The sequence below is a fragment of the Myxocyprinus asiaticus genome, chromosome 25, assembly GCF_019703515.2.
Source record: "Myxocyprinus asiaticus isolate MX2 ecotype Aquarium Trade chromosome 25, UBuf_Myxa_2, whole genome shotgun sequence".
Lineage (NCBI taxonomy): Eukaryota > Metazoa > Chordata > Actinopteri > Cypriniformes > Catostomidae > Myxocyprinus > Myxocyprinus asiaticus.
In genome coordinates, this window is record NC_059368.1 from 12,102,835 (window position 1) to 12,119,988 (window position 17,154).

Below are 17,154 nucleotides of genomic sequence, written 5' to 3' on the forward strand. Positions count from 1 at the left end.
TTTTAAGATTTATGCATTTCATTTCATAGCAAAATTCAGTCTATTTAAATTGTGTAATTTGTAACAAAATTAAATGAATAAAACATTTTATTAAAGATTACTCAATTCAATTAGATGATATTTTATTATTAAATTTTAATTTGTAAAACTTAGAATTTTTATTTTTTTGTTGTTGTTCATGAAACACTTTTGGGTAAATGACATGTCCTGTGGTGTGACATACCATATCATAAACCTTTTTTAAACGGCATTTTTCAAATTCTTTTATCATTTATATGATGCCATTTTTATGACCATATTAACTGAGAAACTACATGAGATATTAGTACTTAAAAATAAAAAAATAAATAAAAAACTCAAACCAAATGGACATTCAAAATGAACCGTGAAGGCAAGAAAGGTGATTAAAAACTGTGAAAAATTTTAAGAAACATTGACCAGTCAGTTACAGCACCTGAAATTCACACTTATAGATTAAAAAATAATAAAATAAATAATAATAATAATAATAAAGTAAAAAAAAACACTGACATGTTGTGTTGATGACCCAAATACTTTGAACCATGCATTAGAGTGCACTAATTTACTCAAACGTTTGGAAAACCTACAATTTTGCCTCAAACATGTGAAAATAATATGCGAAAACTCACCCAAAAATACTTTTATAATAGCCCAAGTACACCAAGAATTGGTTGATTAAAGTTGAAAACAAAACATAGAATCACAATTTTAAGATCTAGTGTTAAAATATCTTCAATACAGTCAGGAGACGTCGTCAAACAACCACTAGAGGGCGTCTCTTCTCTATATTCTAAATATTGAATATTCTGAATCATATGGGCAATATTGCATCAAGTGTTGGAAAGAATACCAAATCTATTAGAACACTGTTTATTCTGTCCCACAAGCACTGGGAGAGCTTTCATAATATATACAATTTAATTTAAAATCAGAGACTGATTATCAGATTTCTGGGTAACACTTTACAAAAAGCTTTATGCATCAACTCACTGAAAATGAACAATATTTTTTGTTTTGTTTGTTTTACAGCATTTATTATTCTCAGTTTAATTTAACAAAATATTATTGTTCATGTTGGTTCCTAATGTATTAACTAATGTTAACATATACAACTTTTAATGTAAAAAAAAAATGTAGAAATTAACATTAAACAAGATTAATAAATGCTGAATAAGTATTGTTCATTATTAGATCATTTCAAAGGATTATTCCAGGTTCAACACAAGTTAAGCTCAACCGAAAGCATTTGTGGCATAATGCTGATAACTACAAACACTTAATTTTTACTCACCCCTTCTTGTCTTTAAAAAAAAAGAAAAAAAAAAAGATCAAGGTTACAGTGAGGTACTTAAAATGACCAGGCTTAATGCAATTTATAATGGAAGTGAATGGGCCCAACACGTACACGTTAAAATACTCACCATTTCAAAAGTATAGCCACAAGACTTCAACCTTATTGTAAAGTGTTCCTGATTTTAGTTATTCTGGACTGGATTTGTGAAGGTCAGTAAGTTCAGAGTTTGCAGACATAGATAAACATGGCACTGGCAGTCCTTTTTTACATGGTGCTTTATTGCAATGTGTTGCATTCTCACATTCATGGATGTTATAGAGATCTGTTAGTCAAAGCATTACTTCCTTCAAGGTATGTATCTTCACCTTGGAAAAGCAACAAAGGGCCATATGCACGAGGTGTCCATGAATTTTTCTTGTTTGTCTGTGTGTACATGTGTGTATGCATGTATGCGTGTAATGTATGTGTGTAAACTTCAAATCTCAGCTTGAGCAGCCACATAATTCCATGAAATGGACAAGAAAAATAAGACTGATTCAGTAGATGCGAAACACAGTTTTGCAGCCTGCAGGACAATCCCCGCAGGTGCTGGACCCAGCATGTGACTGATTGTCTACAACGTCCTAAGAAAGGTAGGTTTCTCCAGACAAACCTGGATATAGAGAAAACAAACGAAACAAAAACATGACAAAACATGCAGAAGTCTCCTAGATACATCTTCATTCATAATGTCCCACACAGCTGCAATGATACCTCTACAGAGAAAAAAGTTTCACAAGTATTATACAAAACTGGACAAAATGAGTAAAAAGTATATATCTATATATATTTGTTTATTTATATTAATTTTACAGGTGAAAAGTGGAACCTTGCCTCGGAGGAACAAGACCTGGTTTTAGTGGAGTTACAAACACATGACTTCCCTTCACCAATACAACCAATATCTATTAATAAGGCAGCACTTACAATATGCGAAAATCTCAGGTAAACAGTAGCTACTATAGATGATACCATATAGAGATGACATCTGAATGACAAGGAGAGTGTGTGGTGGTCGATAAGTTGGATTCACAATATGACATGTAACGCAGATTGTACGAGTCTGCATAAATGGTTATTAGCACTTGGCACTGAGTGGCCTGCAACGATTCTCAAAGCCTACATACAATACAGTGGAACGCAGATGGCAATGAGCTGAAAGCAGAGTTAAATGAGGAATGTCTTGAAAAGGTAACACCAGGAGGTCTGAACATGAGTGTACTGGCTAAAAGAACGGGGTAAGGGGAGGTGGAGTTCCTGAAGAAGATATTTAGGCATAGTTAGATCTATGGTTCTGCAGCAGAAAAACACCCTTAGCAAAGGCTCGAGCTACCCTGATCTTTTAATTGTAACCAATCAGCCAAGTTCTTCCGTGAGAACCTGAGACATTTGAAAATTACTTTAGAAAGCGAAATGACATTTCACTCTGTAAAATACATTCAGGGGGTATGTCTTTTTATTTTTCGAGTGTGACTACTTTCTGATTTTTTACGTGGTACTTAATAATGGCCTCTTTCCTCGTAATTCACGTATAAAGTGCAAAACTAGATTGTATTCCTTGCAAGTTCCTGGTACATTTAGGTTTTAGTAAAAAAATTTGTGTAAAATACAGCAAAAGTCTTACAAAGGTCAGTATACGAAAATTCTCACAAATAAGAAAGCGTTCATCAAACGGTGAGGGCAGTCCTCTATGCAGAAAATATGTACAAGAGGCACCTCAAATTTGGTATAAAGAATCCAGCTAAATAAAGTCAAATATCTATTTATAGTTGCATCATCATCATCAGTATGATTTCTTTAGCCCGAGTAGCTCAAAACCACTTGTTCTGAACTACAAATTATGTATATCCTTGAGTAAACAAAAAGAGAGAGGAAAAACAGGAGAAAATTGTTAGCATGCATTGCTTGTTCTGGTATAGAATACTGCAGTCAACGTAATCGTTTTAGTTGTGTTGTTGTTTTTAAACAAAAAAACAAATGCTTTTAATTTAACCTTTTAAGGTGCATAGCTAGCTGTTAGATATTTTTCTTCCTGAAAACAATGACTAGATTTCCACCCAATGAGGCATTTGCATGTTTGGTAAAGTAGTAGCAATAGGAGAAGATCCAAGATAATTCACTACTAAAGGCTAGGGTATACATCGTTTTTCTACGTGCCATTCCGTGACGCATACGATCGAGCGCTCATCGTACGTTTCCACTGGCACGCTGTGAGCGAAGCTGAGTGGCCAATCAATTCATTCATATGGAAGTCGAGCACCACGCTTGCGAGGTGGATTGTGGGATTGACAGCGGCACGGAGCAAGCAGTTCTCTAATGTTGTGAGCAGCTTTGAGTGGATTTCTTCCACACCAGTTGAAATGCAGTGTCAGCCTTCCCAAGTATACTCTTTTGGTTGCGATGCGCAAGCAGGTCCGTTTGGAAGGTGTGTAGTTGGAGGAGGTGGTTTAGTTTGAAAACAAGCGTCGTTTGGCAAAAGAGATGGCTATCTAATATATAACTTTTTGACAATGTACCAGTAAACATCGAAACATTTCTCATGGCTCTCTCTCTAAAATTACTATCTTTTTAACCTGGCAGAGAAAACAATAAAAGACAGGGAATGAACAAACCACATGTATGAATTTGTCTGGCATGTTTTTTTTTGTTTCACAGAGCAACTAGTCCCACCTTTCAGAGATTCTCTCTGGTCAACACATGCCTATGTCAGAGTGGGTTGCACCAAAACCTGAAATACTTTTGACTTCTGGTCATATGATGGAGCGTTACTATCACGAATCCTTGCGTTTTCCCTCTTCGTCCTTCCGACGCACCATCCCCATTGAAATCAATGCATTCGCAGCGTTATCTGATGCAACCTAAACTCTAGTGTGTAAGTGCCCTAAAGGCCCGGGTATACTTTGTTTTTCTGCGTTCCGGATTGGATCTTGAAACTTTCTTTCAATATGCAGTGTAGTATGAAATGTTTTCACATGAGGTTGCGTTTCCAGTCTCCCGTGTTTAAATGGGAGTGAATGGAGCACGAAGTGTAGTGTGACTGGCCCTTTAGAACAGTTAACGGCAGGCGCATGCGCCAACGATGTGCACAAATGAGGATTGTCTGCGTGTCAAGAAAATCTGGGCTGCATGAGGACGGTCCGTGCAGACTGTGTTGGGAACGATCAGCAACAAGGACTACCGAAATATACTTTGGCCTTCAAAAACTAAGCTGCACACAGGCCGCGTGTACTGTGCTAATGCCGAAATTTGCGGAAAGCGAATTGTGCACCAGACATACCGTCACACAGGAAACCGAAGTACACTTTGGCCTTAAGTGTTCTCTATATAGAAATTGTTACTAAAGTAATCAGATAATTCAACCACTTTTAACTAGCTAGGGGAATAATGTACAAAACAATAGAAATTCAATAAAAACTCCAAGAACAAATGACACGGTAGTGTTGGAAACATGACAAACAGGTTATGGGATGCCTATTCAGGAAAAACTGAATGCTACATTTGTCCAATTGCATGAACCTTGCATATGATATGAATCTTTTAGTATCTTGAAGCTTTGGTCATTATTTTGTTCTCATCTTAAAGAGTGTTTAACACATGGCAAAACCACATCAGGCAGTTGACGAAACCCCACCACAACAACCCAGTACTGTTCTCAAACCAAGGTTCCACTTTGTCAGAGCTGTTTAAACTTTGACAACAGAGAAATTAAATAATATGGCCTTTTTTTTTTTAATTAACCCGTACAAAAGCCAGTCCATGCTGCTTCTCCCTCAGCAAAGTCACATTCAGCAGTCGCTAAACCATTCTCACATATAGAGCAATCTCAACACCCACAGGAAAAGGTGTAGGTATTCAAAAAAAGAAAGAAATCAAATCATATCAGGACATTTGTTTCCATTTTAAACACCAGATATACAGTATTAATCACACACGTACACACATTCAGACAGCCATACACATCTCAAAAAAGAAATAAAGAAAAAAAAATGGAAGCAAGTAGTTATTACCACAAACTCGGAGCACTACATTTTGTTGATTCTGAACAGATACATATTCACATTTATCTGTTATATACACAATACTTTGATAAACCAGGTTCTGAATCGTTCTACTGTACCTCGATGTTGTGTTCTAACTGTGAGAGCTGTAATAACCGAGAACAAAAATAAAAACAGAATATAAACAACCCATTAATAATAGGCGCTGTTTGCTAGTTTGGTATATTTGGCATAAACAGAAACTCGGAAATGAGGACAGGTAGGGTTAATTTAAAATGGACAAAAAATAAATGAATCTGATCCACTGCATAAAAAGTTTTTTAAAAGCCAACCATTTTACTATACAGGAATGCCTGTTCCCCGAAGTGGCGGGCAGAAATTAATGTTACAATGTCACTGTTCTTTAGTTGAGCCAAAAACGTGAAAAACAGACTGAAAACATTTAATGTCATTTAAATAATTGCTTTTTGTAATGCCTATGAACACACACACACACACACACACACATATACACATATATATATATATATATATATATACACATACATACATACATACATACATATATATATATATATATATACACACACACACCAAAAAGTGGCTCAATTTCAACAGTACATACTGCCGGCTGAATTTCATTGATGAATGAGGATCTGCTTTACAAAACTTTACATTGTTTTTTTTTCTTCGCAAGGACAGTGTAAGCTGGTGCAGCATTGGAGAAAAAGAGCCATTCTTTGTATATAGAGAACACGCACAAAGACATGCCACTTAAACTCCACAAAATGAGTCATAAAGGAAAGAACACTGTTAAAGGAGAATGAAAATACATGAGAGGAGAGAAACGGTCATGCATGCAACACTTTTCCAGTGCCCAAACAATTTTGATTATGTTGTACGATTTGTGAAATACCTCGTACTCACACAGTGAGACATCAATTTCGACCACAGTAACATCCGTGATGCCTTTTCCAAAATCTTTTTTTACGGGCTTGTCATTCTGATACCTTAGATAAGTCTTAAAAAATTATTCGATTTTGATTTTGTTAGTACGTTTCACGTTAAGGAAAACTAATTTTGTTTTAACTTCATGTTAGGTTATTGCATGTTATCAGATTCCTTTAGGTTCAAAGAGATGAGATTGTGTTTTTATGACTCAAATTAGGGGATGACTAGTAGGTAAATGAACAAAGGATATAATGCTGATGAACAGTGTCTGACTGGGCAACAGTAGTCAAATGAGCAGTCTAAGAGCTGGAGAATGCAGCTGACGGTGCGAATGTTGCAACAACACCTCGCTCCTCCAGATACGGGAGAAAGCACCTGTGGTTTTCAAGAGCATCCTTGAAACTGAATTACGAAAATCAATGTACAATCTACATGTTCGCATCCGTGTACAATGCAACAGAAGGTTTGTAACATTTACTGGGATGTTCAAAGCATATTTCGATAACCAATTTCAATCATAAAAATCCAAATCCGAGTCTCTCTGACCTTGATAAATGAGCCGAGAGCACGCAATACCCCCCGGGATAAAAATTAATTTTTTAAATAAAAAACTGACAGTTTCTCGAAGCTATTAAAAAAGAGAACTTGTTTTGAAACCCATGATGTTGATATATTCAAAATGTGAGTTGCCCGTTGAAATTTGATGATGTTTTGTTTGAAAGCAAAATACAAAGTATGAGCTTGTCCCAAATTTGTCCGTTTGTGCTGTACAATATAATACCAACCTGCACAACACATCGCCGCAAAACAACACTGATAGGCTGAGTTGACCCTATGTGGCTCGTATTCACAGCTGCTGGGGGGGTGTTGGGGGGGGGGAATGTGTAGGACATTTAAGAAAAAAAAAAGCCTGCCGTTTCAAAACAGTCTTGCCAGGACAGACAAATATGTGCTACAGAGCAGTCTCCCATCCTGGCTATGCTTGTTCTGAACACAAAACCAGACAAAAATAAAAAAACAAAACAAAACAAAACAGACTAACAAATAAAGAGGCGGGAAATATCTCCCACCATCAGGCACTGCTGAGGAGAGCCTATCAGTCACAGATCCAGCTGAAACTGAGCGATACCGTGAATATAGCACACACCATGGCAACAGCCTGCCCCAGTTTCCAATCGGACCAATCCGAGCTCAGCTGCTGCGCTGCTCTCCAAGAAGCACTGCACTGCTGGGTTGACTTGATAGGACATTTAGCCGACTGAAAAAGCAGCAGGTCCTTTTACAGACTTTGCAAATTCTTGGAACGTGATCTTTTCTCCATTCAGGAAGCAGACTTTAAAAAGGTGACCAGGAATGAGCACTTAGTCGAACGGCTATGAAACCTCAAGAGCCTGGGCCCCAGACACCGGCCCTGTAGACAGATATACTGTATAGAAACCAAAGGTGAAGAATTAAAAATCTCTACATGTGGAGACAGTCCTCTGGCAGGTGTTAGGCGGCTCACTCGGTCAAGAGCTGCTGGAGGAGACTCTTCTGCTGAGACTGGGCCGTGGGGGTCCCACTCGGGCCCTTTTGGGATCCTATGGGCCCTGACTGGTTCAGGTAGGAGTCGCTGCCCACCAGGTTTACCGTGCATTGGACATCAGCAAACACCTGAACCTGCTGTACCTGAAAAATGCGAAAAGCAAAATGATGCACACATTAAGCTTGACATGAAGTATTCCTCAGAGACAAGAAAAAAAAAAAAAAGCCTTGATACTCTGCAGTATGTTTACTTTAAGGAATATTTTGGGTTCAATACAAGTTAAGCTCAATCGACAGCATTTGTAGCATAATGCTCATTTCCACAAAACTTCATTTCAACTCGTCCCTCCTTTTCTTAAAAAAAAGTAACAATCGAGGTCACAGTGAGGCACTTACAACTGATGTAAATGGGGACACTTTTTGGAGGGTATAAAACAAAAAGTTGTTTAAATCATCGTTTTATGATCATTAAAGTGTTTAAGGGTTTATGTCGTTACATCGTCACGGCAACAAAGTTGTAAAATTGGATGCAACAACACAGAAATGATTAGTAAGCAATTATATAACACTAAAATCATCTTAACACACATATATTGTTTCCATTTTTTGGCTATACTTTTGAAACGGTGAGTATTTTAACGTTTAGGGATTGGCCTAAGTCCCTCACTGTAACCTATCTTTTTCTTTTTCTCTTTTTATGCCACAATGCTACTGATTGAGCTCAACTTGTATTGAAGCAGGAACATTCCTTTAAAAGGATGGTTAACCAAAAATGTTTTATTCTGTCACCATTTACTCATCCTCATGAGTTCTAAACCTAAATTACTCTCTTTATTGCATTGAACAAAAAAAAAAAAGGAAATATCTATCAGAATGTCCAAGCTGCTCTTTTCCACACAATTTAAGTAGATGGGGACCAGAGAAAACTGTGGTCACCATTAACTTTCATATGGAAAAGAGAAGCATGAACAATCTGCTATTTGGTTTCATGCAATAAAGAAAGTAAAATGGGTTTGGAGTGTCATGAGTTTTTTTATTTTTATTATCCTACGCATTAAAGGAATGTACCGGCTTCAATACAAGTTAAGCTCAATCGCCAGCATTTGTAAAATAATATTGATTACCACAAAAATAAATTTTGACTCGTCCCCCCTTTTCTTTAAAACAAGCAAAAATCGAGGTTACAGTGAGGCACTTACAATGAAAGTGAATGGGGTCTATTTTCTTGTTAAAATACTCAGTTTCAAAAGTAGAGCCACAAGACAAACAATATGCATGTAAACATGATTTTAGTGTGATAAAATCACTTACTAACCTTTTCTGGGTAAAGTTATATCCAATTTTACGTTTACATCTGCATACATTTATATCTACATACACAATGTAACGATAACAAAACGTAAAATCCTAAAATGACTGTAAAAATGATTTAAACAACTTTACAGCTCAAGTAATACGAGTTTTAACAGAAGAATTAACGTTAGTTAATTTTTATAAAATTATAAGCTTCACATTTCTGCTTTTAAACCCTCCAAAAATCATCGCTCATTCACTTCCATTGTAAGTGCCTCGCTATAACCTCGATTTTTGCTTTTTTTAAAGAAAAGGAGGGACCAGTCGAATTAAATTTTTTGGTAATCAACAATATGTCACAAATGCTGTAAATTGTGATCATCTTACCTGATCATTACACATTGAAGTGACGTTGCCAAGGTTGTTGTTGCCCATGCCGACAGTTGCTCCTATGGGAGGTAGAGAGCCCACCGCTCCTGATCCCCCAGCCATTGACACGGTGATACTCATGTTGTTATACACACCTTGCTGCCCAAAGCTCTGAGAGGCAGGTTGACCTGCCTGGTTATACATACTGATACAGACAACAAATTATTAGTAATTGCTATTGATATGGTCTAAATAAAGATGTACATAGAAAAAGTGAGACAAAATGGCCAGAAATCTGATTTGCATACACTTAGGTGACCTCATTTGTCACATCCGTAAACTGAAGTTTTTTTCTTCAATTTAGGAATTAACAGTTTTTTAACACTGGATCGGATCTACCAACCTCATTTGGAACATCACACACCCTACCTGTTGTTGCCTATGGTCCCTTGCTGCCAGTTCTTCATGTCGGGAGACTGATAACCAGGTGGAGGTTGCGCTTGCTGGAGCAGAGGACTCTGGGAGGTGGAGTTCTGTGGTGAAAGTAGGGGGCTGGTTGGACTAAGCTCAGGAGCAAAGGATGGATCTCCTTGCTGGATCATGCCTGTAAGAGAAATGCTTTAGGTCAGGTCACCAATTAGTGGTTTTGATTTTTCGGATGATGCCTGTAAGGAAATTTAGAAACTGGACATCTCTATTAGACACCATGACAGATGAGTGAAGCTATGATGATTAATTAGTAGTATTCTTGTGCTAATCCCATTAAGCATATGAGACATACCAGGCCCCCCAAATTGCTGGAAAAGCCCCTGCTGAACAGGAGTGTTCACAGGCTCCCCAAATTGCCCTTGAATGCCTCCCATAATGCCTTGGTTTCCCATGCCCCCCCTGGCAGACAGTTTAGGGTCCAGAGGTCCTCCTCCCATGGGGTTAAAATGGCTCGGGGAGGTAGGGGTGTTCCCAGGCACGGCGTTGTAGCCTGGAGGATAGCTAAACTGCTGCTGCTGTTGCTGCTGGGGGCCCTTAGGAACTCGCTGAGCTCCCATAGTGTTCAACCCTTGCCTCATCAGCATAACCTTCTGCTGCAGAAGCTGCCGCTGGCGGTGCTGGAAACTGTACAGCTCCCGCTGCCGCTGGGCCATCATTTGAGCATTGAGCGGAGGCTGTGGAAAAGAAACGAGGCCTGCAATCAGTCTCAGTCACACACTCACAATGCATCAATTTGACAAATTAAAATTCAATACATTAGTTAATTGATTATAATTACGCTTTCATTTCTTAACCAAAATCAATTTCTAAATCCAGATTCAGTTGTGTCTTCAGTGTATTTTTTTAGTAATCAATTGATGTTTAATTTTTTATGCAGTACTATATACATAGTAATATGTAAATATACAGTAAATGGTATATTAAGCACAGTCAAAACAAATCACAATCACCATCTCATACTACCCTCTCCATAATATAATATAATAATATATAAATAGGGGGAATTTAATACTTCATTATAATTACACGTTTATTTCTTATCTAAATATACTGTAATCTAATAACATTACCAAACAATATCTAAAAAGCTACCAAATCCAGAGCCCCAATATATTTCTGGAGAGGTCTTCAGCATATTTTTATTTAGGATCAATTGTTGTTTCCTTTTCTTTTTCTTTTTTCTTTTATATTTGCATGCAGTACATTTGCAAATGAAAACAGCAACAAGCCCCCTTCTCCCCATACCATAAAAGGTAAATATAAATAAAATAATATAAATAAATAAACATGTCAAATGATAGTTTGATAGTTCAGCATAATTTTGATCGTACTGTAACTATAAATCAAACCAAACTGGGACCAAAATTCTGATCTATGTTAAAGAACTGCAATCAAAACAAATCGTTGTCAAATCAAATTGCTGAGCAAATATTAACACTCCTTCGAATAAGTCAGCTTGTTGCATGTGTCACTGACCTGAGAGGGCATCTGAGGCTGCTGCATGCCCTGACGCATACCCATGGCAACGTGCCCCCCCTGTGGGAACTGGCCCATGGCAGCGAGCCTGTTCTGGAGCTGCCAGAGAGAGGAGATAGAAGCAATAGATCACCACTAAACAAGTGCAACTAATCACTCGTTCGCTCGGCAGCTGCAGCTGACAAAAGACTAGGTTAGTTCCGCAGCATGTTATTTCAAAGGGCGAAATCGAAAACATTCACTGGATCTGTTACACAAAGCAACAAAATCGCAAGAGGGGGATTTAGATGTTGTGTGATCACATTTATTACTACACAGTGAAGTGAAGGCTGGAGCTCTACCTGCTGTGGGCCTTGAAGACGTTGCTGGAGCTGGAGTCTCAGCTGGTTGGGCACGCCAGGAGCTCGGTTCATGCCGGGTCGCACCGCTATGCCCACGTTTCCTGGAAATGCCATCCGTGGGGCCCCGAAACGTATGCCCTGTGTCGTACCCATCTCAGCAGAGAATTGTGAGGGTGAGGTTGGGAACTGGGAGGGGTAGCTGGGAAGTTTGGGGTCCATGGGCACAGGAGTTGGGGGCTGAGGACAGGGCTGGGTGACGGGTTCGAGGCATCCACTCTGTAGATAAGGCGGTAAACCAGTTAGTTTCTAAGACACACTGAGACTCATTCACTAACCGTGCTAATGCATTTTCATGCTGAAATCATGATTCATCAATATGTTTCTATACATTTAGGATCAAATTTAGAACAAACTCAGACCACACACATGCAAAAATTACAGATTCCTGGTGGCCTTAGAAACATGGAATGTGTTAAAGGAATATTTCTGGGTTCAATACAAGTTAAGCTCAGTCGACAGCATTGTGGCATAATGTTGATTACCAAAATAATAATTTTGACTTGTCCCTGTTTTCTTTAAAAAAAAAAAAAAAAAAAAATGGAGGTTACAGTGAGGCACTTACAATGGAAGTGAAAGGGGCCAATTTTAGGCGGGTTTAAAGGCAGAAATGTGAAGCTAATAATTTAATAAAAGCACATAAAAGGAATATTCCGGGTTCAATACAAGTTAAGCTCAATCGACAGCTCAATACTGATTAACACAAAAAAAATTTACTTGCCCCTCTTTTTCTTTAAAAAAAAAAAAAGAAAAAAAATCGAGGTTACAGTGAGGCACTTACAATAGAAGTGAATGGGGGCCAATTTCTGAACGTTAAAATACTCACTGTTTCAAGTTTAACCCCAAGACAAACTGTGTTAACATGATTTCAGTGTGATAAAATCGCTTACTAACCTTTTCTGTGTAAAGTCATGGCTTTATGACAATTTTACAACTTGACGATGTAATGTCAACAAAACCTAAAACCTTAAAATACTGTAAAATGACAATTTAAACAACTTAACAGCTCAACTAATACATGAGTTTTAACAGAAGAATTAATGTAAGTGCTTTTATAAAATTATAAGTTTCACATTTCTGCCTTTAAAACCTCCAAAAATTGGCCCCATTCACTTTCATTATAAGTGCCTCACTCTTACCTTGATTTTTGCTTCTTTTTTTTAATTTTTTTTTTAAAGAAAATAGGGACGAGTCAAAATGTATTTTTTGTGGTAATCAACATTATGCCACAAATGCTGTCGATTGAGCTTCACACGTATTGAACCCGGAATATCCCTATAATTAATTCAATGAAGTTGTAAAATTGTATATAGCTTCAAACAGAAAAAAGTCCTTTGGAATATTGTTTACCTCTTGTTTCTCTACTTTTGAAACAGTGAGTATTTTAACGCTTACGGATTGGTCCCAATCACTTCCATTGTACGTGTCTCACTGTAACCTAGAATATAGTTTTTTTTTGTAATCAACATTATGCTACAAATGTACTTTCAATACTGAACCCAGAATATTCCTTTAAGCCATACATACTGGATATATTGTTGTGCAGAAAAAAATCCCTTATATGGGTTTGTGTTATGCTAATTACTAACTAAGAATGAGAGTTACAACAAACATTCTGAATCTGGTGTTAATACTGCATGAGAACTTGTACGCAATTATTAGTGAGACATCCGTTGTTCTTGTAAATGTAAAAGAGTGTTTAAACTAACTTGTTTACAATCTAACCAGTGTGTAAATAACACTAACTTGAACAAGTTTGTCGATGCCCAGTGCTCGGTCTATCTCGGCCAGGTCGCTCTCGTCTGTGCGGCTCAAGAAAGTGACCAGCTGCTCTAGCAGGGCCTTCTCATCGTTACGGCCCTCGGGAGTGGTGGGCGGACAGAGCATCTCATCCAGCGGACATGGAACACACTGCCTGCTTACAACAGAGTACATACGGTCTCTGATCAAGAGGGAAAGGACAGTAACTGTTACAAGGTTAACTGATTGGGTGGGTAAGTGTAATTTGGGTCAAAGTGCATATCTGTATTTCTGTGCCTCAGATATGTTTTCTAGTATTGTGTATTTCTTATAATGCTGTGCACTGAAAATGACTATGACCTCCACAAACACTTACTCTTGAGGAGAGGACAGAGGGGCCTGTGTCTGGTTACCCAAACTGCTATCGAAGTTCATGGGGTCAACCAGGGACAAGGGTTGGAACTGCAGAGAATCAGAGAGCTCCAGCTTGGCCGGACCTGAATGAAAGGAGACAATAACAGTCGTTAACTTACTTTTGTCCTTCAATAGTTAATCAAAACTTCACTTTATGTCTTCAAAGGTTGTGATGTTTTAAGTGCAGTTGTGAAGCATTCAGTTCAGTACCCGTGTTGGTGTTGAAAGAGTTGAGGCTGACTGGATTGGCAAAGGGACTGCTGCTCTCCTTGGGTAGCTGAAACGGGTCTGTTTGCCCGAGATCCGGTACCTGGGCTTGACCCTGAGCCGTGTTCGGTGTAGAGGGGTCACAAAACTCGAAAGAGGACTGACTCATGAGGTTGGAGCCATCAGGGAATGCTGAAGCGCAAGGTGAAGGATTGGAGAAAAGCAGTTATTGAGGATATAAAGGGGATAGATCTCCCAAAATTCTGTCATCATTTACTTACCTTTATTTCGTATGAAACCTGAAAGACTTGTTTTTCTTTATTAGAAAAAATTAGAAATTTTGAAGAACGTACTGGTCTATTTTTTTTTTTTTTTTTTTACATGCAATTGCAATGAATAGGGACTGCTCTTGAAAGAGTCTTTGAGCTTCAAAAAGGATGCAAACGCACCACAAACATAGTTCATTCGACTTGTGCGCTATATTCCAAGTCATCTGAAGTCAAATGATAGCTTTGAGTGAGAAACAGACTGAAATATAAGCCTTCAGTCTTTTTTTTTATTTTTTGTTTTATTTTCTCCCCTTTTTCTCCCAATTTGGAATGCCCAATTCCCAATGTGCTCTAAGTCCTCATGGTGGCATAGTGACACGCCTCAATCCGAGTGGCGGAGGACGAATCTCAGCTGCCTGAGACCATCTGAGACTGTCAACCCACGCATCTTATCATGTGGCTTGTTGAGCGCGTTACCACGGCATCCACGCACAACTCACCACGCGCCCCACCGAAAGCGAACCGCGTTATAGCAATCACGAGGAGGTTACCCCATGTGACTCTACCCTCCCTAGCAACCGGGCCAATTTGGTTGCTTAGGAGACCTGGCTGGAGTCACTCAGCATGCCATGGGATTCGAACTAGCGAACTCCAGGGGTGGTAGCCAGCATCTTTACCACTGAGCTACCCAGGCCCCAAGGCTTCAGTCTTGGAATGAATCGTTCAGACTAGTTTTGTAGCTGAATCAACAAAGTTCCTCAAAAGAACAAATCGTTCCTGCCAAGGAGAGCTGGCACACATGTTGAGATATCCAGTGATTAACAACTTAAATTTTTGTCCATTTCTCACACAAAGCTATCATAAGGCTTCAGAAGACTTGGAATATAGCGCAAAATGGACCTCTTTTATGATAATTTAAAGGGATAGTTCACCCAAAAATGAAAATTCTCTCATTTACTCACCCTCATGCCATCTCAGATGTGTGACTTTTTTTTCTTCAGCAGAACACAAACAAAGGTTTCTAGATGACTATCTCAGCTCTGTAGGTCCAAACAATGCAAGTGAATGGTGATCAGACCTTTGTAACTCCAAAAATCACATAAAGGAAACATAAAAGTAATCCATAAGACTCCAGTGGTTAAATCCATATAATAGGTGTGGGTAAGAAACAGATCAATTTTTTTTTTTTTACTCTAAATGTCTACTTTCACATCTGAAAGTGAAAGTTAAAGTGGAGAGTAAAAAAGGACAAAAAGAGTAAAAAAGGACTAATATGCTGTTTTGTTTCTCACCCAAACCTATTATATTGCTTTTGAAGATTTGGATTTAAACACTGTAGTCATATTGATTATTTTTATGCTTGCTTTATGTGATTTTTGGAGCTACAAAGGTCTGATCACCATTCACTTACATTGTATGGACCAACAGACCTGAGATATTTTTCTAAAAATCTTCGTTTGTGTTCTGCTGAAGAAAGAAAGTCATACACATCTGGGATGGCATAAGGGTGAGTAAATGATGAGAATTTAAATTTTTGATTGAACTATCCCTTTAATGGTGCTTTTGCAACCTTTTTGAAGCTTCAAAGCTGCAGTCCCCATTCATTGTAATTGGATGGAAAAGAGCAACCTGTACATTTATCAAAAAATTCTCCTTTTGTGTTCCACAGAAGAAAGTCATTCTGATTTAGAATTACATGAGGATGAGTAAATGATGACAAAACCATAAATTAAGTATTATGAATTTAAACACTAAACTGTTTGTTTATCAGTGTGTAGGGAATGGATTCTCAGAGTATGACGGACTCACCTTGGCTTGATGATCCTGGCAACTCTCTCTTCACATTCACCCCTATGGAAAGGTCATCCTCGTTGGGCTCCTCTACCGCTTTACCTCCCACTGAGCTTCTCAGAGTGGGCAACAGCTGGTTCAAAGTCTCCAGATCAGTACTGGGAAACTGCTACTCATGTAAACACAGTGGTGGAGTGGAAAAGAGAGCAAAGGTCATCAACATAATAAGGCACAATAGTGCAAGAGAAAGACAAAGTTCAAGTGTGATTGCCTCAAATGAGCACAAGGGTTTGACAGTTTAAGAACGGAGCAATAGAGTGAACCCATGTGCTGGGTGTTAAAAGCAACTTGTAACAGCTTCCCAGCAAGAATAATGGCCACAAAACACATTGTTAATGTTTATAATGCCTACACTTCCCCAGAAAATCAATCTACAAATGGTTTACTTGCTTGTCTCTGGATATTAAGCTGGGATATGTTGAAACCATTTCAATGCATATTTAAAGGAATAGTTCACCCAAAAATGAAAATTCTCTTATCATTTACTCCCCCTCATGCCATCCCAGATGTGTATGACTTTATTTCTTCTGCAGAACACAAATTAAGATTTTTAGAAGAATCAAAAAGGAAACATAAAAGTAATCCAAAAGACTCCAGTGTTTAAATCAATATCTTTAGAAGGGATATAATAGGCGTGGGTGAGATCAAAATGTAAATCCTTTTTGACTCTAAATCTCCACATTAACTTTCACTTTTACATCTGAAAGTGGAGATTTAGAGTCAAAAAGCATTTAAATTTTGATCTGTTTCTCCCCACACCTATCATATTGCTTCAGAAGACAAGGATGTAACCACTGGAGTCTAATGGATTACTTCTATGT

At 38.1% G+C, this 17,154-nt stretch overlaps 1 protein-coding gene across 9 annotated transcripts in view; it reads right to left on the bottom strand.

The window, feature by feature from the left end:
• Positions 1-877: 877 nt before the first annotated feature.
• LOC127415705 (nuclear receptor coactivator 1-like) overlaps positions 878-17,154 on the bottom strand; it is an 84,762-nt gene continuing 68,485 nt past the window's right edge. For 8 of the 9 annotated variants that reach the window (XM_051654526.1, XM_051654532.1, XM_051654524.1 and 5 more), the window contains 10 exons: positions 16,292-16,442; positions 14,217-14,405; positions 13,969-14,089; positions 13,599-13,794; positions 11,796-12,071; positions 11,455-11,553; positions 10,271-10,652; positions 9,919-10,093; positions 9,508-9,694; positions 878-7,971 (listed from right to left, as the gene is read on the bottom strand). In XM_051654526.1, the coding sequence (XP_051510486.1) occupies positions 7,804-7,971; positions 9,508-9,694; positions 9,919-10,093; positions 10,271-10,652; positions 11,455-11,553; positions 11,796-12,071; positions 13,599-13,794; positions 13,969-14,089; positions 14,217-14,405; positions 16,292-16,442 (1,944 nt within the window). In that variant the 3' untranslated portion in view covers positions 878-7,803. The remainder of the gene's footprint in view (positions 7,972-9,507; positions 9,695-9,918; positions 10,094-10,270; positions 10,653-11,454; positions 11,554-11,795; positions 12,072-13,598; positions 13,795-13,968; positions 14,090-14,216; positions 14,406-16,291; positions 16,443-17,154) is intronic. The other variant, XM_051654530.1, reaches the window with a different exon arrangement.